Source organism: Narcine bancroftii, chromosome 3, assembly GCF_036971445.1.
Source record: "Narcine bancroftii isolate sNarBan1 chromosome 3, sNarBan1.hap1, whole genome shotgun sequence".
In the NCBI taxonomy this organism is placed as follows: Eukaryota; Metazoa; Chordata; class Chondrichthyes; order Torpediniformes; family Narcinidae; genus Narcine; species Narcine bancroftii.
In genome coordinates this window covers 301761278-301787503 of record NC_091471.1, presented here as the reverse complement: position 1 = coordinate 301787503, position 26226 = coordinate 301761278, and the positions used below count along the sequence as shown (strand labels likewise).

General features: G+C 38.3%; 1 protein-coding gene across 2 annotated transcripts in view; it reads left to right on the top strand.

Annotated features, from left to right (window-relative positions):
• rexo1 (REX1, RNA exonuclease 1 homolog) overlaps positions 1 to 25485 on the top strand; it is a 90547-nt gene extending 65062 nt beyond the window's left edge. Inside the window, exons 9-16 of one of the 2 annotated variants that reach the window (XM_069928730.1) lie at positions 3496 to 3633; positions 7059 to 7172; positions 10478 to 10551; positions 11824 to 11934; positions 12697 to 12812; positions 15491 to 15629; positions 19815 to 19935; positions 21345 to 25485. In XM_069928730.1, the coding sequence (XP_069784831.1) occupies positions 3496 to 3633; positions 7059 to 7172; positions 10478 to 10551; positions 11824 to 11934; positions 12697 to 12812; positions 15491 to 15629; positions 19815 to 19935; positions 21345 to 21433 (902 nt within the window). In that variant the 3' untranslated portion in view covers positions 21434 to 25485. Of the gene's footprint in view, positions 1 to 3495; positions 3634 to 5858; positions 5996 to 7058; positions 7173 to 10477; positions 10552 to 11823; positions 11935 to 12696; positions 12813 to 15490; positions 15630 to 19814; positions 19936 to 21344 lie in introns of those variants that run through there. The other variant, XM_069928731.1, reaches the window with a different exon arrangement.
• Positions 25486 to 26226: the final 741 nt, after the last annotated feature.

Sequence of the window (26226 nt, the reverse complement as noted above, 5' to 3'; positions counted from 1 at the left end):
GGCAAGGTTAGAGAGACAGCAGCGTGACTTGGACGGGGGGAGAGAGAGAAGGCAGGGCGACTGGTGGGCAGGGGGAGAGAAAGAGACGGCAGCGCAACTTGGGTGGGCAGGGTGGGAGAGCAAGACGGCAGCACGACTCGGGTGGGTGGGGTGGGGGAGGAAAGAGAGACAGTAGTGCGACTCAGATGGGAAAAGGGGAAAGAGATGCCAGTGCGACTGGAAGGGAATGGATACGGCAGCACAATTCGGGTGGGCTTAAATCTGGGGCAGTTGGCTTTTGTTCTGAAATCCGGAAAAATCTGAAATTTGGAACACACTGTCCTCCAAGGGTTCCGGATAAAGGATAGTGTACCTGTACTACCATTTAGAAAACTGAAGACGAGGCAGGGTAGGAAAAAAAAGGGGAAATGTTCAAATTGGCTGGAGATGACTTGTAGTATTTGGTAGTGTTAGGGTATCAACCATTCTTTTTTTTTTAACCTATAACTTGATTAATGGAATGGAATGCCACAAAAGCAAGTTTGCCAAATGACGTACAAAGGTGGCATTGTAAATGAAATCATAAAATTAGCAAATAGTCATGTATTGGATGAATGAGAGCAAAGTTGAGGTAAATTGATTTGATCAGTTTGGATCAAAAAAGATGGGGACAATTTGCAACATTTAATGATGTGCCCAATGAATCCTAAGGGATCCTTGAAGATGAACAATCAAAATATCCAGAACAAGTACTGAAAAATAATCAAAAGGCTAATGGTACATCAAGGTTTACAACAAAAATACTGGAGGTTGAAGGTCAGAGTTGCATCCCCAAAACTTGAAATTATTTTATTAAAGTTTTCATGAAATTGAAGAGAAATAATAGGATGAGTTAAATCCTATTGTGTTGAAGGGCAGAGTCTTTAAAACTGGGGTCAGCTAGTTCAGCGTTGAATTTGGGTAAAAATTGCACAAGTTTAAAAAAAAAATTAACCAAAAATAAACAATACAGGTAAAATATGAATGTATTGGGTTTCATCACCTATTGTCTCACAATGGCTCAGTAGATTCAGGGGACTAAATGTTCCTCCTTGTGCGATTTTTGTCACACACTGCTCTCAGCATTTATTTACTCTGCACAAGCCGTGTGGTCGACCCTCTGTCAAGATTAGAAGTTAATTGTTGTTTCCCTCCCATTGTCATCTGTATAAATAGAAGATTTCTCTGGGTATTGTATACAGATTTCTTTCTGCTTTTAGATTGAGGGTTATACATAAATGGCTCAGTTCTCATCGCACCTGTCATAATTTCCTTCTGAATGCGTAAACATCATTATGGCAACAAGCAGAGTGGAAAGTTGTTCACCTTGTTAGAAATTGAGAACTTTGTTGCATCACCGTCTGGTATGGAGGTGCACAGGACAGAGAGTTGTGAACTCGGCCATCATAGGCAGCATTCTTTACTCCATTCATTAAGGATATCTACAAAAGGTGGTGTCTCAAGAAAGCAGCCTCTATCATCAAGGACCCTCACCATCCAAGCCACTGCTACCATCAGGAAGGAAGTACAGGATCCTGAAGATAAGTACCAAAGGGAGTCAAAACAGCTTCTTCCCCTCTGCCACCAGATTTTTGAATGGACAATGAACCACAGACACAACCTCATTTTTTCTCTTCTTTTGCTCTAATTTATTTATTTTAAAAAAACCGTAATTTATAGCAATTCCTTTCACCTGTAATGCTGTCAAACAACAATGAATTTCATGACATGTTTGAGACCATAAATTCAGAATCTAACTTTTTTCTTCCTATTGTAGTCCTTACAGCCCCACAGTGTGGTGGTTGTTTAAAAAAAATTGCCAATCTATAGCATTGGAATTGATACTTTGGGGAGCAGAGGCCTCAATCATTCTGAGATGGGAACTACAGTGCAACTCCAATTATCCAAAATCAGATTCTCTGAAATCCTCATTTATCCCAATTTTTAAAAAATTCAGATAAATGAGGATATCCGAAACAAATCAGAAATCCTCATTTATTCAAAATTTTTTCAGAGCAAAACTGACCTCACAGGTTGAAAAAATTCACTTGACATGAAATTAGATCGACAAATATCCTCGTTTCAGGTAACTCCCTCCCCCTTTCTATTTCTTCTTTATCTTCCCCTGTTTACTTTCCTCTCCAACTGTCCGTCTCAAATCGCGTGCCACTGTCTCCCAGCTGCAAGCGTCATCAAGGAGAGCAGCCTCCTGGGCAGGAGCAGGACCTTAGGCTCAGTGGTGTTCCCTCCTCTCCCCTTCCCTCCCTCCCCACCTCGGCACATCGGACGCTGACTCCGAACCTTCCCCTCGGCCTATTACCGCACCCCAGACTCCCCAGAGTGCGTGTAGGGGAGGATTCGAAGTCTGAACTGTGGCGTCGGGGGCTCTGGTGACCGGGGAGACACTAGCCTGTGAATGTTCCACTGGCTGGTGAAGCCTTCTCGGGGATCAATGGCAGCGGTGGGGATTTGTTGGGGAGGATTGATGCTGGCGGTTAGGAGGTCTTGGTGATTGGCGACAGCGTTGGGTTCGTGTCGGTGAGTGGCGGCAGCACGCATTTTTTTTGGCGAGAATTAAACATTATTTTAATGCTTAAAAAGATTTGTTGTTGTTTAAACATTGATGCAGGTGATTTACTGTTGCTACTGTTGGTCATTTTAAAAAATGACCAGTTATCCAAAAAAAACCTTTATCTGACATTTGCTTGGTCCTGCCCATTTCGGATAATCGGAAATGTACATGGACTGAGTTTAATGGGGGCAGTTTAAGTGGATTCTTAGATTGAAGAAAATCTTCAAAATTGGGCACTTGTTGCTCACATTTATGACCAGGCCTTTTTTAAGTAATAGTGGGTGCCTATTAAGAAATATTTCATCCAATTTAAGTGTCAGTAATAGAGTAATAACATAAAATTATTATTTGGAGGGAGGGTGAGTATCTGCAAAACAAATGAATGAATAACTCAAAATAAAATTGCAGATCTTCTACTAACAAACTTAGTTGACCAACTTCAGTCAATACTCATGACTATTTTGCATGTATAAGCTGTGTGAAGACTATTGGAATCCCCTCAAATGATAAGTCCTGTGGGCAATCTTTAGGCATCATTTCTTGCAGAATTATGTGATATTTCAAAGAACATTTCACATGGCTTTTGGTTAGGTTTGAATGGGAAAATATTAAGCTTGGGCTGTTAACATGTCAAAGCCTTCAAGTTCCAGTAAATTAGCAGTACAGTTCACATTTACTGCCTAAATCAGAAATATATTATTTGATCTATCACATTGTAATTCTTTCATTCCCACTTTGAATTCAAACTTATTTACTGTAAAAGTATCACTCCATGTCATTTTAAGTATTTTCAAGGACAAGAAAGAGGTTCCAGATTCTCAAAGCCCGCTTCATTGTAGTTATGGAGGAATGAAGCGTGAATAGTATTCATTTCCTAATGTGATCCAAGTTTGTTTTCATTGCAGGTGCTGTGCTGTACAACAGGCTAAGTGAGTATATTTTGACTGAAGAGCAATTACAAGAAAATTGTTATCCAAGGCCTCATCCAGAGAAACCAGGTGTTGCAATGCTTTTTAATCAGAATGAGAAAAAGAACATTGACCGTGAGTATGCAACTTGTCAAATAAAAACTAAGAAAAAAAGTGAACTTTTGGTTTACTACTCCCCATACCTTTTAATTTTCCTGCAGCCAAAATTAAAGTATTTTGTGTTAACTAAACTAATTCTGGGTTACATTTTCAGTCTCAATAAGAATAGAATGTAAACTTTAAAATTAAAGTGATGTTTTGAGTTTTCAGCCTTTACATTGAAACTCAATGCCAAGAAATTGGCTGATAAATTATCTCCAATTCACTGCATTTTCTAAAGCTTTGTACTTGTATCCCACTGCCCCCCCCCCCCCCCCCCCAACCAACCATTAGTTTACTATTTCTCTGTTTCCTAACGGTGACAACATTTGCAGGAACAGCCTTCTTAATCAAACTTCAGACTTGTCAGATTGGCTTAGTGAGATTGTTGAAGTCGAAAGAATTGTCTATTGCCACTCAAGATATTGATAATACAGCAAAATCTCCAGTATCTGAATCCAAACAACCCCAGCAGCCTCAAACAACAGGCAAAAAAATGCTGAAAGTAAATAGTTTAAAAAATACGAAAGTTTACAATTGGCACCCCTAGCAGTTAATTTACCAATCACGCAACGCTCGATCTCAGGTAACCGGAAGATTCACTTATCTGGCATCTACAAATGTCCGTAGGTGCCAGATACTGTGGGTTTATTGTATAATGCTTAGAAAGCCAACCTGAACTTGGTTCTTAATGATCTATTTGCTTTGCTTGGAGTTTCTACTGTGGTACAATTTGGAAAATACATTGAATGCTCTGGTTTTAAGAGTGTAGTTATGCCCTTGTTACCACACAAAGCTCATTTGCAGAACTTAGAAAGCTAAACATCTATCCATGAATCAATACAAATGAGCAACATAGTTGATTGGAAACAAATAGCTGGGAGGGGGACTCAGCAGGTAAGACAGCATTGTTAAAGTGCACCTGAGGGTTGCTTGAAAACAAACACGAATATAGCTACAAAAATGTGTTCTAATCACTTTGCAAAGCCTGAGAACTCTTGTTACAGCAAGAAGCACTGACACAAACACCTAATCTCATCCCACGAGAGTCTGCCTCATGGCTCACAGGTTGCATATTTGTGCAGATAAATTTTACTGTTTTCCAGACATTCAAGCAGACTTTTCCACATAAGTACATGTTTCTTAGAATTCTCTTGGGATTCATTAATAAGGGCTGTGTTAATTGTTTTTTACAGGGTGACGTGGTTAGTGCAGCGCTGTTATAGCGCCAGTGATCGGAACTAGGGTTCAAATCCCACGCTGTCTGCAAATAGTTTGCACATTCTCCCGTGTCGGTGTGGGTTTTCCCCGTGGGCTCGGGTTTCCTCCCACTATTCAAAACGTGCCAGGGGTATAGGTCAATCAGGTGTAATTGGGCAGCATGGGCATGTGGGCCGAAAGGGCCTGTTTGTGTAAATTTAAAAAAAGAAATTAGACAAATATGTTGTTGTTGCTTTTAATAATCAGCTTTAACTTTGCTGAATTATCAAAACATGCTCTATTATTTTGGTTACTACTTTAAAACTTAAATTCTTAACAACTGTTGGGAAATGCATTTTCTGTTTGTGTACAGATTGCCAGCATTTTATATATTGCTAGTAAACTATTACCAGAAAAATACATTATTGCAGCTGAAGGACTGCCAGGTACATGTCTTGTGTATCAAAGGATAGTAAAGTGATTGTATATAAACTGATTTGAAGTATTTTTAGCAACAAAATGAGATGCACATGAATTAAGCTTCAATTGAATGCTAGTTGCTGCATCTCAGTAATAATGGATTAATGTAGTCACAGGTTGCTGCTCATTCCATGTGTCCTTGTGAACGGGTGTAGTCCAGGAGAATGTGGAATGTAAAACTGGAAGAGTAGCTAATTTTTGCTTTCAAATTGTCTAGAGGTTATGTTGGTAACATGGTTCAATTTAAATTCTGCTGTTCTGTGCTTATTTTTGGGATGAGAAGCGTGTGCCAAGGTTGAATCCCCAGAAGACCTGGTAAATGAGGAGCCAGCACAACCGAGCACCAGGACACCATAACTTTTGTTAGGAAACGGAAATCCTAACTTGCTGCTTTTGCTAATTTTCCCTTCATGTGCCTCCTCATCTAAACATATCAACCTATCTATCTTTTGTCATGTTACCACAGGAATAATTTGCTACTTTGTGTTTTTGCCTTAAGTTTTTCTTAAATTCCTCATTAGGTTCAATAGCAACTATATATATGGGTTACCAAGAGGTGGAGAGATTTTTCAGATGACTTTCTTGCACCGGAGAAAAATTCGTGACTGTAATTATGGGAAAATAAACTTGGTGGATGCTGGATGATTATCTGTTACATTACCCTTCTGTCTTGGGTAAACTTATACCTCTCATTTTGTTCGTTTTAGATTGGTCACAGTGTTTGAGCTACCGAAAGAAAATAGACACACACGCACCGAGAGCAGTTCAGATTATACAAATGTTTATTACAAATTCAAAAGCTGATTTCACACTACATTATGCAAGCCCTTCCCAACTATACTTATCAATGCTTGGACTGGTCCCAACTGCCGAAGCGAGGCAACGACTGCACACTTGTAGTAGGTTGTCAGGGCGCCGGTAGCAGCTTCTCCACCTCCCCCGACCGGGGCGTTGGCTGGACTCCAGAAGTTCTTCTTCTTGCTGAGAGATGTTGCCGTCTCTCGGAGAGTCTCAAACTTCAGCAGTGGGATCATGGCTTATATTACCCAAAAACTGCTTTCCCAAGCACCTATTCCCAGCACAGCAAGAAAGATAAGCGAGCAAGCTAGCATGCCTAGTCTTCTATCGAATAACATAATTATCACTTTGAAAACAATGGTTTATTTTGCATCAAGGCTAGGCCTCTGACAGTCTGTGACCAAAACAAGCAGGAAGATTAAATGTTCTCGGTACACAGATGTCCTTTCGTCAGATAACTGCGTCTCTGGCCCCTCGGTGGAATTTAGCTTATGTCTGGTGATTCTAAAAACACAAGCAGGTTCTCAGCCCTGCAGAAGCAAAGGCTGCAAATTAAAAAAAAACAGGTTAGAATCTTCCTTTACACCGTCTTAATTGAATGCCCTTCTGAAATTCATGTCTGTCTTGACCGTGAAAAATAATCACTTGTGGAAAGAGCCACAGGAATGTCAAATCCACTGAAACCATCTCAGAGCAATTGCTTTGTATATTATCAAAATCGGAATTCTGCCACCAGTGTCAGCATGTACTCCAGTTCCTGATTGCCTTTGAGAATATGATGGGGGGGGGGCTTCCGAAGATGAGAAAACTTGAAACGAAATAAAAATTTACTTGCTACATGATTATTCTAAATTTCCTTGTATATTTTTCTAATCCATACATTTAAAAGTGCAGATGTTTCAAGTTTGTTTCTTTATAATTAGCTTCAATAAGGATCTGCTGTCGTTGTGGAGCTGAATATGCTGTTTCTGTTAGTGGGAACTGTATCCGGAAAGAAGAGTGCAACTACCACTGGGGACGAATGCGTCGCCAAAAAGGTAAGTTAGGGACGTTTAAATTGATGAAATAATAACTTTTTAGTAGAATCTTGTATTTTTGTACCACAGTTTTGGAAGCTTTAACATAGCACAGCTACAGGCCCTTTGATCTATGAGTCTGTGCTGAACACATTGTCCAAATCAAATAACACTCTACTGCTTGCACTTTATAGATATACTTCCGTCCTCTTCCCAGTGATCTGTCTATCTATAAGGCTCTTGAATGTCCTATAGCAGCCATTCTCAACCTTTTTTTTGGTCTTTGGCCCCCTTAGGACTCTGCTCAAAGTGAAGCAGTCAAATTTCTTCAGTTCTCTGCTTCTGACTACATTAAAAAAAAATAATGAATTCTCTCTGTGGCCCTTCTTAAATGTGGTTGTGGCTCCTGTCGAGAATGGCAGCTCAAAAGTATCCGCTTCTACCATTATCCCTGGCTGCCATTCTAAGCACCCATCGCTCTGTAAATAAAAATAATAAATTTGCCCCGCAGATTTCTCTTGAGGTTGCTGCCCCTTAGCTTAAGTGCAGTTCCTTTTTAATTGGGGAAAAGATTCTGGCAGTCCAGCTTATCAATGCCTCATGATTTTATAAACATCAGGTCATCCCTCAGCCTCCTATGCTCCAGAGAAAACAACCCAAGTTTGTTCAACTTCAGTGGCCCTCCCTCCATAACTTGTACACTCTAAATCAGGCAACCAGTTTGATGTACATGAAAGAATATTAGTCAGCATTATGCAATGTTCCCCTAGTTCCATATTGAATTTGAATGTGGCAGTCTCTTATTGTTTTACTGTTTTGGTCTATCATCTCAAACCAGTAGACACTTCTTGTTGATCTCTATTCTGGCAAACAATTTCATTAGATTTCAGATTTATTGTCAGAATACATTACATACAACTCTGAGATTCCTTTTACCTACAGGCGTGGCAGAATTACCAGTAATATAAACTGTACACATTGTAAACATGTAAACAAATAAAAGAACTGTGAACAGATAACAAATGTAATAAACTGTGCAATACAGAGAGAACAAAAGAAAATCAATAATGTGTACCAGTAAGAGTCCTTAAATGAGTCTCTGATTGAGTTTTTCGTTGAGGAGTCTGATGGTGGCAGGATAGCAACTGTTCCTGAATCTGGTGGTGTGAATCTTGAGGGACCTCTATCTCTTTTCTGATGGCGACAGCAAGAACAAAACGTGTGCTGGGTGGTGTGGGTCTTTGATGATTGCTGCTGCCCTCCAACGGCAGTGTTCCCTGTAGATGTACTCAATAGTGGGGCCTGTGATGTCCTGGGCTGTGTCCACTACCTTTTGAAAGGCTTAGCGCTCAAGGGTATTGGTGTTCCCATCCTAGACCATGATGCAGCTGTTCAGTGCACTTTCCATCATACCTCTAGAAATTTCCCAGTGTTTTAGGTGTCATACAAAACTTATGCAAACTGAAGAAGTAGAATTCTTTCTTCTTGATGCCATTGGTGCATTTGGTCCAGAAAATATCCCAAGAACCTAAATTTGCTCACCCTCTCCATCTCTGATTCCCCAATCATCACTGGATTGTATATCTCTGGCTTTCCTGAAGTCAACAATCAGCTCCTTAGTTTTGGTGACATTGAGTGCAAGGTTGTTGTTGGTGCACCATTCAGCCAGGTTTTCAATCATCATCCTGTATGCTGCCTCATCCCCGTCCTTTATACAACCCACTACCATGGTATCGTCAACAAATTTGTCATACTGAGCTACACAGTCATAGGTCTAAAGTGAGTAGAGCAGGGGGCAAAGAACACAGCCCTATGGTGCTCTGGCACTGATGGAGATTGTGGAGGAGAAGTTCTTACCAATCTTCACTGAGGTAAGGAAATCCATGATCCAATTACACAGTGGGGTGTTAACTCCCAGGTCTTGGAGTTTGCTGAAAAACTTCTGCTTGAAGTTCATTCTTTATAAACTGACCAGTAATATTCTGATTCTTTGGTAAATTTTCAGGGAAATTGTTACAACATTGTTGAAGTTTTAACTATTTGTCAACACTAAATCATACTAATATGCAGACCTTGGTAGGCCATAACGTAATCCATTTTTCATAGTTTGAAAAGTATTTCTCATTGAACAGTTCTTTGTATTCTATTCATAGTAATTGTTCAGGTCCTAACCTTTTATCTGGGATCGTCAGGACCGGACACCTGCTGTTGTTTGGAATTTTCCAGATCTCAGAATCATTTTAAATGCAGTCCCTTTAAGCAAATGGCTCACTCCTAGCCTCCACTGTCTGTCCATGTTCCTCCCCCACCACCCAGGGGGCAGGTGCCAGCCTATTTTGTGTCCCAGTCTGGACCCGAGGAGGACGATCAGGGTATGATGGGCTCTGGTGTGAGAGGCCACGGCTCCAGCCAGAGTAGCCACCCCTTCAATGCGGAGCTACAGGAGGAGGAGCGAGCTGTTGGGGTGGAGTTGGAACTGCTCAGCCAGTGCTAGAGTGGAGAATTATGGATTAGGAAGCTGGTCATTGCTTTCACATTAAGCCAGCTGCTGCCTGCTTCTCTTTCACCAGGTGCTGGGGGCTGAGAGTCACCTTTCCACCAGAGGTAAGAGAGGGTGCCCACAGGGATGATGGGGTGGCGGGGGGGGGGGGGGGGGTGCTCTCCCTCTGAAAATGGAGAATATTTGCACAACATTTTTAAAACTCATTTATTTCATTCAACCTACCCCCACCTCAAACATCTAGCCTCCAAAATCAACTTCTTTAGTGTAAATGCCCTGCTTATATGAATAGCCATTTTGAAGGTAAGTATTCTAATTTATTACAGGAAATCAATTTTTCTTGTGTATAAAAACCATATTTGATGAGCAGATGTCATCTACCAAAGGAAAAAAAAAGTGCCAGTTTTTGAAGGTTGCCGGTGTTTGGAATCCCAGATAAAAGGTTAGGCACCTGTACCACAAAAAATGTATGTTACTCAAAAGCCTTAAATCTCAAATTTTCAAGCTGGTGTGAGGAATCATGTAGTTGGAACTGTAGACCAAATTCCAACAAAACTGATTCACTAGTTCTCATTCTTATTTGCTTTATTCTTAAGCTCCTACTCTGAACTAGGTGGGTCCCAATGCCATCTTTCTACCCAATGACGTACCTGGATTGTCATATTTCTGATCATGAAGGCATTAATCTTTTGTTGCATGCCAAGGAGGAAGAATCAATCTCTTACTACATTAAATGTACCTTCTGCTTGGCGCTAACACCTAAAGAAATCTCATTTTCTTCCCTTCTGTTCGGCCAAACAATCTTCTAATCTTATCTTTGTTATAGTACCTGGTGGCTGGGAAACACAGTACAACTGCTGTGCAGGAGCAGTGGGATCTATAGGCTGTCAGACAGCTAAGGTAAGAGCTTTAAGGAATTGATCATGTTTAAATGTATTTATTGTCACATTTATAGTGAAAAGCTTTCTTTTGCTTGCCAATCAAAAACTGATTAAGAGTCCCCGTGCTTAGTCGCCAACTTACAAAATCATCTTGATGAAGGACTCAAGCCCAAAACGTCGGTTCTTCATATTTACCGTTGCTACATAAAGGACACTATAAGACCTGCTCAGCTTCTCCAGCTTTGTGGTTTTTTTTAAAAATCTTCTGCCATTGTCACTGCTAGTATTAATCTACAAACTATTCATCTAAATGGAAGCTGAAGCTTTAATCATGTGTGATTTCATCAAATCTATATACACACACTGAAGTATTTGACAGTTGTAGTTGTAAACATCTGCATCTGTTATTTCTTGGTGTAAAGAAAAATGTCAGTCCAAAATATAGTTGAATTATAGTTGCTGTCATGAAGGTAAATCTGGCAGTTATTAATGCTGAACATCCATAAATGCCAGACACATTAATGTATCTAATTATCAATTAACAATAAAATCTGTACACTGTAGGATAGCACCAAATATTTTACATGACAAAAGATGGAATGAAGGTTTGAAACAGTAGGAATTAAGCATCCACAGTGAGTCTTCAATGTAGAAATTCTGAATATATTTGTGACTACAACTGCTCTTGACTCCTTTTACATCTGAAACTACTTGTGCCACAGCCTTTTGCTCATTTTTTGAAGAAATAAATAACCTTTTGGAAGAAGCAGTAGCACTGGAGATGAACAGGTGTGCAAAAACCTTTCAGCTCCCTGACACGCGTACACGGACACATCCAAATGTTTGGCTTCTCAGGCTTGTTAAATCTGATGTCCAGCCATTATTGCATTGTTGTTGGATCCTTGCTGTGCCCAAATGGATTGTGGTGTTTGCTCTGTTGCTCCAGTCATTACTATACAAAGGATTTATTTTGTCCATAATGCAGTTTGAGACAAGGGAGTAGAAGGTGCAATAAAAGTGGAAGATTTTGTGTCATAACAGCAGTAGGAATGTTAGCAGATGTTCTACATAAATCAATTTGTGGTTTTCTCCTAAAACTAGATTTATCTACATCATTAAGAGTTAACAACAAAGGAAGCTTTCAAAACAATTTATGCAAATAGCAGATTAACATTTCCAGTAAATAAAAGCAAAATGTTTAATATTTGTAATTGATGTTTCTTTGGTATCATGTTTTGTTACAGCTACTTATGCATGTTTTGATGATACAGAGTATGTGTTCCATTTGCAGCAACATGTTCAGGATGGTCGCAAAGAAAACTTATCTGGCTTTATGAAGACTTTTGAAAAACCAATGCCATCAGACGAAAACCCAGGCGTCTTTGCTCTGGATTGTGAAATGGTAGAAAATATGAATGTCACTAATTCTCATTATGTAACCCATCCAAAAAGTGTCATTACTCGCCACACATTACTAAACTCCTGGATAAACTAATTTATCAAAAGGAGGGAACATTAAAAGATAATGCCATGAATGTGTTCCTTCATTGGGCAGAGGCTTGGGAGTAAGTTAGTTATTCTTTCATGAAATGTGAAACCAAAGGGCTTAACAAAAAAAAAACCCAAATGATACTGATGTTACCGGATTGTGCTTTAAACAAGTAATCTTCAATATAGTTTGGTTTAGTTGAACAAAATTCTATAAACAAGCTATGTAGCACAAATAGGCAGAAAGACTTTTTTTTTTAAGCATGTAGTTTATTTGAAATGTAGACATGAGGTTAGTGATTTTTATCACTGTTATATCCTTCTAATAATTATTCCAGTTGCTTTAACATTTAAGTTGATGATTGGAATCATTAATAAGATTCCATTAAAGTATCCTTTAGATAAACTATATTTCACCATATTTGAAGGATGAGTTTCTGCTTAAAATCTTGTATGAAGTTCATTTGGATGATTATATGATTCTTTGAAGAATAAGTTTTAAAACCCAATTTCATAGAAGCTTGTCCATCCTCAACAATATTACAGTTCTCTTGGTGTCCAAGATATGACACTTTATAGCACTGTTTATATAAATTGGAACCTCAAGTAAAATTAAGCTTTATGACATGGTTGGTTTACTTGACTACATTCAACAAATGGGTTATTTTCTTTCCAGTGCTACACAAAGCAAGGTTTGGAGCTGAGCAGATTGACTGTTGTAGATTCTGATCTAAAGGTGGTGTACGATACATTTGTCAAACCAGACAATAAGGTGATTGATTATAACACAAGGTACGTTATTATTTAACAGTTGATATTTCTTTTCCAACTTTGCACGATAAGTTCTTTCTGTAGTTATCTTTTTGAGTGCCAGGAGCTAGTTGCTGGCTATTAACCGTAGTTCTGCTGACATGTAGTTAGTCATTCTGTAGAGCAGATTTAAAACTTCATGGATAGATTTGTGGCTCCTCAATATTGACTGAATCAAATAAATGGTCCCGATCAATTCCATACATGCATACTTTCTAGCAGCACCTGGATTATTTCCAGAATGTTTGAATTTAATCGTATATACTCGTGTAATCATCAAATTTTTGGGGGCATAAAGGTGGGGGAGGTGTGGGATTGATTTTTACACGGGTCAAACTTTTGACTTCATGAGTACCTGCGTCATTCAAGGTGTTGGGAGCTCAGATGGTCATTTCACAGTTGGGGTGTCGACAGCTCAGGTGGGTGGGTGGCTTGGAGTTTGGATAGGCAGGTGTCAGGGACCAGAATCTGCGATTAGGAGTTCGGATGGTGGACATCAGGGGCAAGGAACTACGGTCAGGCGCTCATATGGGTAGGATTCAGGTCAAGGATCCGCAGTCGGGAGTTCTGATGGGCATGCGCTGGGGTGAAGACCCGCTGTTGGGAGTTCGGATGGGTGGTGTCAGGGCAAGGATCCGCGGACGGGAGTTTGGATGGCTAGCACTAAGGCGAGGATCTGCAGTCGGGAGTTTGGATGAACAGGCGTCAGGGTGAGTATCCGTGGTTAGGAGTTCAGATGGGTGGGCGTCGGGGACAAGGATCCGCGGTTGGGACAGGATGGGCGGGCATCAGACCGAGGATCCTCGATCAGAAGTTCGGATGGATGGGCGTTGAGGCAAGGATCTGTGGTCGGGAATTCAGATGGGTAGGCAGTGGGGGTGAGGATCCACGGTCAGAGCATCGGGAGCTCAGATGGGCGGGTGGCTGAGGCCAAAAATTGGGTGGGGGGGGTGTTGACTTTTATACAGGCTTAATTTTTAAAAAAATACCCGATTTTTAGGCCAAAAAAGGGGTTCGACTATTACACAGTATTGACAATTACACATACAAATACAGTATTTAGACTCTTGGGACAATAATGTAAACCATGTCTTTCCTAGTTACAAATTTTAAGATAAACTTAATTAGTTCACTATCTTGCTTTTGAAAAGTAGTGTTCATTCTCCTGTGTTTCTGTTCTGAATGTTTTCCTCTTGCATGGATGCAGTTTAATCTTGCCATCAGTACTCCAGTGTCTAGTTACAAGTACTAAGAATAACAAGGCTGATCAACCCCATGGATGATATAGGAGACCATAAAATGATCCATTTCCCCATTCAGGGCCATTGTCCGACCTTCTCCCCATAACCTTTGATACCTTGTCTAATCAAGAACCCGTCAATCTCTGGCTTAAATACCTCGACTCCGCTCCGTAAATGGTTTTATGGTTATATGGTTAACTGCCAGTGGCAACAAATTTCACAGATGTGCCATCCTCTGGCTGAAGAAATTCCTCCCCATCTCTGTGTCCTCTTATCCTAGACTCTCCCACCATAGAAAACAACCCTTCTACATTTACTTTCAGCATTCAAAATGTTTAAATGAAATTTCCCCCCTGCCCCCCCTCCCCCCCTGTTCTCCTAAATCAGTGGTTTTCAACCTTTTTATTTCCACTCACATACCACTTTAAATAATCCCCATGCCACAGGTGCTCCGTGATTAGTAAGGGATTGCTTGAGGTGGTATGTGAGTGGGAAGGGAAGGTTGAGAACCACTGCTCTCGACCCAATTGTTACTGAAATATTTTGCTTGAGAAAAATTGTCATTGGCCCATTTCCTTTGGAGTTATGAAAACATGCACATAACGAGTCAATTAGGTACAATTAAAACAATGGTTTTCAAACTACTTCTTCCCACTCACCTACCACCTTAAGTAATCCCTTACTAATCACAGAGCACTGACAGCATAAGGATTACTTAAAGTGGTATGTAAGTGGAAAGAAAAAAGTTGTGAACCACTGCCCTAAACCTAAGACTGCATGCAGATTTGTACTGCATAATGTGAAATTTACTCGATGTTCACAGGGCAGCCAGGCAGTCGTTTAGTCCTGGTTCAGTGCCTTGATGATGCAATTGTTATCCAAGCCATTAGGCATTGATCTTAATTTCATGCAAGTTCAATTTAAAGCAATCCATGTTATTGGAACGAAGTTGATGGGAATAGAGTGAGCCTTGCATTTTATGTCATTGAAGTAAAGAACAATACTTTAAATTATGACATGAAAACATAACTGCTCTATTGTATATGTTGACATAGTACTTTGACAATAGGTTGGAAAAATGAATTACCATGGCTTTCTCAAATATGAGACATCTCCCAAATGTTACTGCTTCTTGAGCAGCTGTTGTACTCTACTTGAGTTTTGTTCACACAAAATCTTACCTCTTCTGGCATAATGTTTTCCTTTGCATGCATTCCAAAAGTTGGATCTGAAATTGCATCTGATTTAGCATCAATACTCAGTGACTTTTTTTCCAAATCTCATTGGGATGAGTCCAAATCAAACTAAACCTAATTTCATAGTGTTTATTTGGATTTTATTTGAATCGTGTGTCGATATGAAGGAAACATTCAATCATGTGAATTTATCATGAGGGGGCTTGTTCTTCTGTGTTTGTAGATTTTCTGGTGTAACAGAGGAGGATATGTTGAACACTACAATCACGATCCGTGATGTACAGGCAGTTTTACTGAACATGTTCAGTGCTGCTACCATATTAATTGGGCACAGCTTGGAAAGTGATTTATTTGCACTAAAGGTAGGTTTTTTAAAATAAAACTGATAATCTTACAATCCTTCCTTCAAACAAAAAATGCAGCAGTTAACAACCTTTGCTATAATGTTTTTGCAGCCAGATAGTTGCATAAAAATTGTTATTTAGAAAAGTAATATAGTATGATGCAATGTGGATGTTTATTTCTGAAGTTAACCGTAACTAAAAATGTTCACAAAATAGATTTTAAAAATGTATTGGCTAATAAGTGATGGCTTCCAAATTCCTTTTGGCCTTGCTTTGCAACACCTCTTTTTTTAATTATACATGTTTATTTAAGCATATTTATATGTTCCTTCAAACATTACATGATATTTTGTTTTGCTGTTTGAAACAAATATAGTTTGCATAATAGAGGTCTGGGAGCAACAGATACAAACTTACTTTAATGTTAGTTAAACTGTCTAATGTTCTTGAGAGGAAATTTAATACTGGCAGAAGAGGCATATTAGTTTGATAGTTTTATTAGAATCGCATTCTGGAGAAATGCTCAATGTACAATTTCCACATCAAGTTTGTTTCAAACATTAAAACAAAATATCATGTAATGTTTGAAGGAACATATAAATGTGCTTTTTCTTGTATATTTTTTAAATTAAAGATAAAGTCTACATATATGTTAGAAAATACAGATATACAAAACTTTTTTCCCCCTCTCCCCCTCTCCCCCCCCCCACAAACTACCCCAAATTAAATATAGTGGAGTTAACATATACATGGTCATTTATTTATTCATTGCTGTGATGGGTCCCCTCTCTTCCCACCCACCCCCCCCCCCAAAAAAAGCTCTTATTACATTACTAGACCCACATATTTCATATGCGGGTCCAATATTTTTAATAAAAAAAAAGAATAATTCTCATGTAAATTATACGTTAAATCTTTTCCAATGGAATATACGATCACATATAAATGTGCTTGAATAAACATATACAATTAAAACAAGAAGTTCCTGTGTTGCAAACTAAGGCCAAAAGGAATTTGGAAGCTATCACTTAATAGCCAATACATTTCAAAATTTATTTTGCGTACATTTTTAGTTAAGGTTAACTTCAGAAATAAACATCCACATTTCCATATCATTTGGATCTGATGCAGAACTTTCCCTTTTGTGTAGTGGTTCTCAACCTTTTTAATCACTTGCGAACCACCTTAAGTAATCCCTTACTAACCACAGAGCACCTATGACACTATTCCCATTTGCCTGTATTCAACCTTCCAAACCTTGCCTACTTGCATTGTCTTTCTTGATGCCTCTTAAATATAAACGTTAAATCTGATTATACCACCTCTGACAGTAAGTTCCAAATTTGACAAGTCAAAATCAAGAGGCGTAGCTGTTTCTTAAGAGTAAATATTTATTCGAAGGAGTGGATTTTATCCATTTTCCCCAACAATTTGGACTACAGGGCCTTGGAAGTTCTTCTGAGTTCAGAAGAATGAGCGGAGATCTTATAGAAACATATAGGATTATGAAGGGTATGGATAGGATAGATGTAGAAAGGTTTTTTGAGCTGGCCGGGGAAACTAAAACGAGAGGACACAGTCTCGAGATTCGGGGAAAAATAGTTTTTCCCAGAGAGTAGTGAATGTTTGGAATTCTCTATCCAGGGAAGTGTTTGAGGCTGCTTCATTAGACATATTTAAAATTCAGTTAGATAAATTTTTACATGATAAGAGGAATTAGGGGATATGGGGAGAAGGCAGGTAGGTGGAGTTAGGTCATAAATTAGATCAGCCATGATCTTATTGAATGGCAGAGCAAGCTCGATGGGCCATTTTTGGCCTACTCCTGTTCCTTCTTCCTATGTTCCTACATTCCATTGGATCCCTGGATGGATGGTGGGGTCAAAGTCATGGATGTGGTTCCCTGTCCACAAATTAGTCGCAAATGCTGTTTGCAGGTAAAATATTGACCAACACCAGCAGCCATTAAATTTGAATTTGTCGTTCTGTTGATGGCAAGCGTTGCTGGATTTAGCAATGGTGAACATAAGCAGCTTGGGCAGGTGCATCATAATTAGCCTCTGTGGAGACCCATGATCTTGTCAAGTTGTAGAATGCAGTTCACTTTGAAGTGTTTACCCAGATGTGATCTGTGAAGCTGTTTTTAGAATTGGTTTGCATATCCAGTTGGGTCATCATTGTATATTTTATTTATTAAAGATAAAGTCTACATACATGTTAGAAAATACAGATATACAAAACATTTTTCCTCCTCCCTACTTTTCCCTACTGAAAAATGGACAAGTACCACAAGATGGTTATTGAGTTGAAAATGCAGAAGAACTGGCATAACTGGACAAATATTCTGCCATTACTGACAGATTCGCTCTAAACATCTTGCCACATATTGCCACCATACCTTTAGGGAATTATGTTTAACAGTTTATTTCACCGCTTGCTCTTTATTCAGAATCAGAACCAGAATTTATTGTCATGAACATGTGTCACAAAACCTGTAGTTTTATAGCAGGATTAATGTACCTTACAGGTGCAAAACTTGCTATAAAATACTCTTGAACAAAATAAATAAATTTGTGCAAAAGAAGAGAAAGAGTGAGGTAGTTCATTGTCCATTCAGAAATCTGATGGCGGAGGGGATGAAACTGTTTCTGTACCATTGAGTGTTCGACTTCAGGCTCCTGTGCCTCCTTCCTGATGGCAGCAGTGAGAAGAGGGGATGGCCTGGGTAGTGAGGTTCTTTGAGTATAGGGGCTGCTTTCTTGAGACAACACATCTTGTAGGTGTCTTCGATGGAGTGAAGACTGATGCCCATGATGGTGCTGGCCAAGTTCACCACTCTCTGTCGCATTTTCCTGTCTTGTGGATTGGCACCACCTTACCAGACAGTGATGAAACCAGTCAGAATGCTCTCCACAGTACACCTATAGAAATTTCCAAGAGTCTTTTGGTGACATACCAAATCTTCAACTCCTCACTAAGAGTAGCTGTGGTGAGCCTTCTTCGTGATTGCAATGACATATAGGACATAGGATAGATCTTCAGAGATGTTAACACCTAGGAATTTAAAGTTCTTAACCCTTTCCATGGCTGCCCCCTCGACGAGGACAGGTTTGTGTTCACCTGTTTTCTCCCCTCCTGAAGTCCACAATCAGCTCCTTAGTTTTGTTAACGTTAAGTTGTTGTTGTGACACCACACAACTAGCTGATCTATCTTACTCCTGTAGTTTTCTCATTGCATCCTCTGGTTCATCCACGGCTTTTGATTGGAGTACTTATGGTATGTGCATGTGGACACACACTCATCCACACAAATCCTGATGAAGTCGGAGACAGCTGTGGCATATCCATTTAAGTTTGAAGATTACTCCTTGAATATGGACCAATCCACCAATTCCTGAAGATTCTTCTCTGTCTCCCTTGACCATACTTTCACCGTCTTCACTGTAGTCTTCAGTCTCTGCTTGTACGCTGGGAGTAGAAGTAAAGCCAGGTGATCAGACTTGCCAAAGTTTTTTTCTGAATCATGCATTTCTACATTAGCTTGTGTTGGACTCTTGAAGAGGATACAAATCTGACATAACCTTAATTCTGAAAAACATGGCTACACTCTGCATTATTTCCTACGTGTCCACGTCTTTAGGTGTTTGTGATGAGTTGAGCATTTTGATTCAGTGATTATGCAACATCAGGTCAAAACTGTTATGATATTGAGTTTATATACAATAGTTTTATTTTTCTTGGATAACTTTTGCAGTGTATTCTTTTTCATATATTACCCTTGATTAATGGCTTCTATTTATGTACTATTTCTGTAAAATTCAGCAAAAATATTGAAAAAAATTCCATTGAATCTGCTTCTATGACTTCCTTCGGCAGCTCATTCCACATTCGGACTACATTCTGCACGAAAAAGTTCCCTCTCTGATCCCTTGAAATCTTTTCCATCTCAAAACAATTATTTTCCTTGTGGCTGCCTTTTGGTGTTTAATTCTGAGTTACTGTAAAATTGATGCTTCAAACTGGCAAAAATAAAAATGGCAGTAGTATCTAAGAGGAACAAAGATAACTTGGCTCTTGCACTTCATCTGTCAAACTGATGGCCTGGCTGAAAATAAATTCAGTTCAAGATGTCATTGGAAATGAATGCTTTACCATTCAGAAAAGATGGATGAAGGCAGTAATTCCTTCTTTCTTTCCCTTCAGCTTTTGCATAGCACAGTGATTGACACAGCAATCGTGTTTCCACATCGACTGGGATTGCCATATAAAAGAGCACTGAAAAATTTGATGGCAGACTACCTCAAACGCATTATCCAGGATAATGGTATGTGGTCAGGGGTGAAACAATGCTTCTATCATCTGTGAACTCGAGTGAATGTCCAAACTGGGATTAAAAACTGGTTGTGCAAAAATAATTTAATTGAGGCACAAGTTTACTTTTTTCCCCTGAAATTGTTGGCATTCATTCTAAAGTGCTGAATATGCGAGTACTGTATCCTTTAAAGTAGGAGGCAAAAATATGACTGAAGTTGGGAAATGTATGCAGTTGAACTGAAAAGCATTTTTATATCAATCAGTCTATTTTGAAAGAACTCTGAATTTGTTGGAGTGCCTGTGCTTCAAATCTTCTCTGGAAAGCAGCAAGTTATTAAGCCAAAGCTTAATTCTTTGGATAATTCCTTTGCATCTAATAGTTATTATATGTAGAATTTTTTTTATTATTGATAAACCTATAGCAAACAATAACTTGAATAATGTTACACTATGAAGAGGACCATGCAAAACCTTGAACCACAATTGTAATATTTCTCATTGCTTAGTTTGACACGGGGACAGTTGTGGCAAATGACCATCTAGTTTAAAAATGGTCTACAGTATTCAACTTTTATGCAATGATAGCCTATTATCATTCCAGGTAAATTAAAATAAATAAAGCTAACAATGCCAGATATCTCAAATAAAAACACAAAATGAGGCCACTTCTGTGAGAAACATTTAATGTTTTGGGTCGAAGACTCTTCAAACTGTCCTCAGTCTTCAACCTGAGATGTTTTAAAAAAAAAATATTTCACTTATGATTTTTAAAGACGATAGTCTTTTTTAAAAGACGATAGTGTACATCATAGTCTATTTTATCCCCTACTCCTCTCCCCTCCCTCCATTATATAAATTAGACAAATACAAAGAAAAAAGCCTTTTAAGGGAGCTTAAGAAGAACCCAAAGAAACCTAAAATAAAAGGATAAGGAACAAAATGGAGGAACATGTTGCTTGTGCCATGACCCACTTCGCTGATCTCAAGCATTCCACTACTGGCATGGTTGTTGTATTCACTTCATCTAAAAGGGGTATAATTACATCTGCGTACCAGTGTGCTGCAGATAGGGTGGCCACACCCTAAGGAAAATGCCATATTTCTTTCTCAAATTGTACGTGATTTTCTCCAGGGGAATACAACTCTGCATTTCCGTATTCCATCATGTCGTATTTAGTTGGGGGTTGTACTTGCACGTGAGTGCTATACACTTCCTGGCTACTGACAAGGAAACCTTCACAAACTGAATTTGGTAACCTGAGATGTTAACTCTGCTTTACTCTCTCTTTATTATAGCAGATTATTCAAGATTGACTTGAGCAATAAAGTGGTTGCGAAATGTATTAAACACAACACATCTAGACAGTTGTAAAAGAGACAATCTTTTTGATAATCCTGATTTGCATTTCCGTTACCTAGTTGAAGGACATGATTCCAGCGAAGATGCCAGTGCCTGTATGGAACTAATGATCTGGCGTTTAAAAGAAGATGCAAAACTAAGAAGATGACATCTCCTGTGCCCCGTCTTTTGTCATGCATTTCAAGGACTGACGTTGTCAACAGATTCATAATGGATAAGACATGATAGGGATGTTATTTATAGGATTTTTGCAAAACTAAAGACTAAAGTTTGGCTGTTTTAAAACAAAACAATCATTTCAAAATTGTCCTTTTTTTGTTTACTGTATTTGTTTCTTTACATGTGGCAATCTTCAGAGAAATCTCTCAAGCCTATTGTAATTATTTAATTAGCGCAATTGGACTCGGTCCCATTATTTCACTTCTTTAAAGTGGCATTCCATACAGTTAAGTGCAAAGCTTGTGGCTGTTTTAGAAGTCACATTTAAGAAAAAAAAGGTATTTGCTTTCTCCGACTTTTTTCTGTTTCCTTTCTTCAGTTTTGTGTGATATGTGGTAATCAGTGCCAGAAAAAAAAATTAAAGGTATGATTTTTATTTTCTATGTAGTGTCTGCTCGATAACTTTCAATTTGCTGCATTTTTAAAAAAATGTACTTGTAAGGATTGCATGGTGTGTTATCTTTTACATCATGTACAGATATACCCCACTTTACTAAACTAGAGCATTCCTATGGAACCTTTCGTAAGCTGAAATGGCGTAAAGCGAAGAAGCGATCACAATTGATTTCTATGGGAAAAATTTTGGGACGTTCCCAGACCCAACAAAATAATGCACCAAATAGCACGTAAAACCTAAAATAACACTGACATACAGTAAAAGCAAGAATAATATAAATGCTATATAAATACAGAGTCTATATAAAGTAGAAATAATGTGTATATTCTTACCAGAATCGGGAAGACAGCGAGTTTTGACAGCCCCGCCAGCTGCCCTCTGACCACCCCTGCCGGCCGCTCTATGACAACTTCACTGCCTGCTTTTTCGTAAAAGCGAACACAGGTTTCTTCATAAAAGCAAATTTGTGTAAAGCAAGTATTCGTAAAGCGGGGTATACCTGTACTGCTTTATAATTATGCAATCAATGGGGTTGTTCTTCAGATGTTACTTCCTCCTTCCCCATTCTCCACCATAAATGCAGAAAAGCTGTGCATGTTTTCCTGTAATGATGTTTTGGTTAATCATAAAATTACCTCTTTTATGCCTTTTAATTGGCCAGGAGGGTCCATTTCCAGAGATATTAGACCAAGCAAGGCACACTGTCTCGCTATTGCACTGGTTAATCATTTATTACTGCTTAATTTCATGACTCATCTTTAAATGGTACTGGCTAATATTCTGACTTGTTACTAGATGGATCTTTAGTGTGTATTTTCTTTTTGTACTATAATTTTTTTTATCATGCCAGCTGTTGTATCAGAAGTGAAATTGTTAGGGGATCTCTTTAGTGAACACTTCTTTATTATTTTTGTTGACCTCTGCATGGAAATGCTCTCCAAATCCATCCCAGTGCATTTTTGTTTTTAAAAAGAAAAGTTGGACTAAACTGTTAAATTAAATGTGTTTATACTGAAAATATTTGGCTGTTTTTAATAGTTTAAAACTGTACATCACATATACTCTTTTTTTAAATGAACACTGCTTTTATATGCAGAATATTTGACTGAATGCGCTGAAGGGCAGGCCAAGGACCGCTTTAGCTACTTGTTACAGTCAAACTTCAAACAGAGCTGTAGTTACGCTTACAACTTTTATCCCATTCACTGCTCATGCCCTAACTGTTGCAATTGATTTCCTTGTTTTTTGTCGTTTCCCCACACACACCCCCAGTAAATCTTTGTTTATTGTTAAACTTTGGTTTTATATTCAAGGTTGAAACTTGGTGGCAGCAACTTGTGAGTATCCCAAGATTGTTGTTTTAACTGCTAAAATTGTTAATTTTATATAAGGTTACTTGGTGTAAAGGAATCTTTCAAAAGACCATTCCTAGAAGTTAATTATCTGTCGAGATACTCATGATAGGATTAGCTTGTGTCATATGGCAGAAAGGGTTGGTGTGGAAAATGGAATTTTGTTAACAATAAATGTTTTTAGTTAAGATTGGTAGGCTTCTTGAAACTATCTTCCATGCTGGAAGATTTTCATGATTAGTTCTTGGATGAAGTGAGAATGATCATTAGTATATGAAAAGAAGAATACTACAGAGCCTTAGATGGAGAAAATTCAGCCAAGGCTTCTCTTTATCCAATAACAGTCACAATCGAATGGAAAATGGTAAAGATCAACCAGTGCCTATGTTAGCCAGTGATTTCAAATCAGTTAACCGGACTATAGTAAATATAAGGTTTAAGTTATTCAGTGTTTGAAAGATGTATATATTTTTTAAATGTTTAAATAGTAAGGAGAAAGATCTGTACTGAATATTATGGTGAGGAAAAAGTTAGTCTCTTATTTCCACATTATTTTATGGTCCCTTAATAGCTTAGCAGACAGCCGTGCCATTTCTCTGACCCAAAACCACACAGAATTTTTTTTTCCATTCTAAGTTTGAGTAAAATTAACTGATCTGAGCAATAGTTGGGGAACCATGATTTGCCATGTTATTTTTCCTTAACCAAGTTCTCAATCTTTCTTTGCATTTTTGTTGCTTCACTGTCGGAGCTGCTCTTGCAAAGAGGGTGATTATGGTGGGGTTTGCACTTTCAGAACTCACTGAAGCCTGAGCTAAGAAATGAACAGAGAAAAACTTCCTATTCTAATTTTATTGGAGTGAAACATGAAAATCTGCAGATGCTCTGATTGTAGTTAAAAACACAAAACTACTGGAGGAACTCAGCAGGTCTTGCAAGGTATGAAGGGGTCAGGCCCGAATGTTGGTTATATAAGTTTTACCTCCTATGGATGCTGACGTTCTGGGTTCCTCCAGCGTTTTTGTGTTTTCGCTGTTTTACTTAAGTCAGTTTTAACTGCAGGAAGGGTGGCATGTTACAGTGTAACAATGTAATGCTGTTACAGTGGGGTTCAAATCCAGCACTGTCTGTATGTTTTCCATGTCTGCTTGGGTTCAGGTATTCATCCCACAGTTCAAAACTTACTGGGCTTTAGGCCAATTGGGTGGCATAGGCTCAAGGGCCAAAAGGGTCTTTTACTGTGCTGTATGTCTAAATTTAAAAAAAACAACTTTCATACTTTGAGCTTTTCTGAAATAGTCAAAAGATAAAACTAACAGGCTACAGCTCTGTGTTAGCAATAACTGCCCATTTCTTTACTGCACAACCCCAGGCTTTAACATATTGAGATACTAACTCTAGAAGATGGCTATTAATTCAGACGACCAGGCAATGACTCTGCTTCTGACAGCATGCAAGACAACAAACCACCTTTCTTGCTTTGAGACTTCAACAGGTCACTTCACCATGGCAGAACAGAGTCGCTATTGAACTGTCAAGGAGGGAGGGACTATTCAGACAATCTTATTATCCCAACTAAAAGAAAGAGCTTTGACTTTAGTTGAAAACATTGGGTTGAAATGAAAAAAATAAGCACATTATGAAAGCTGTGTTGTAACTGTTGGCTAAATTAGTGAGCTTGGAGGAGGAGAAAGATGATTTGTCAAGATTGTTTAATTTTATTACTGTATCTTAAATATCAAGACCAATAGTAAATTGTTGACAAGTTTCACTTCATGTACAAAAAATGACCTTTTGAGTATTTTAAAAATGCTCTCAATTCATTACCAAATCAAGTTACCACAGTATCTTAATGTCTTGCATATTTATTTTGTTTGTTAAACTTCAATAGCTGTAAAGTGCTATGATTCTTGAGACTAATTCAAGAACGAAGGAGAATCTGAAATGTTCCTCCATGAAAATAGTGCATTTTGTAAAGACAGTATTAAAAGGATGTTCGTTCCTTAATGTCTGTGGCTGTTCTCTGAACAGTAAATACTTATGCTATTAATTTGAAAATACTGATAAATTTAAGTATATTACTGAAAATTTAAGCCAACCTTGCACGTTGGGTAGAAAACTAAACTTCTGTAGTGTATAAACATTACTAAGAGTTGTGAGTATGCAAAAAAAATTGTAGTAATATACGTTCCTTGTTTTGCAATAAACCTTTTTTTAAAAAGTGCAAAGAAACGTGTGCAATTGCTTACATTTGAGTGTTTATGCCAATTTCAGAAAAATTAAATGCTTCAACAGCATAATGCATCACTTTTTCAGACAGGTAGTTTTTACAAGATGGCTGATTCCTCATTGCTTTTGTCAGCATATATCCAAGAGCAGACGGTAATCAAATGTTCACCAGATTTGTAAGTGACTAGGACAGTAGGTAAGAGCTTCCAGTCTAACATGCACTTTGACACTGCCATAATAAAAATTAAATCAGTGGAAACTTTGTATAAAACTGCTAATTGTACATTATAGTCAGTGATGATACTGTTAATGTTAATTGACACTGATAATGTTAAAAACTTTGAGTTTGTTTGGAAATCATAAATAAAATATTTTTTAAAAAAATTAAATCAGTGGAGATTTCAGAATGCAGAAATTGTCAAGAGTGCAAGACAGCAAAGAAACCGCTTTTAAAAAAAAAATGTACAAATTGGTATAAAGATTATAATTTATACTTGATGCAATTTGTTTTCATCATAGAACTGGAGGTGAATTTTGGGGGAAGAAAGGCATTTTTAAGATCAACTCAAATTAAATATATATTTTATCTGAAAGGTCGTACAAAATCACTTGATGTTTTTACCATTAATATTGAAAAATAGTTGTTCACACATTTAAGATACATAAACATGTAGTTCACTGGTGCAACTGTTTATTGAACATCTTCTTTACTTGTACAACTGCTCACAAAATTGGCAGCATTTC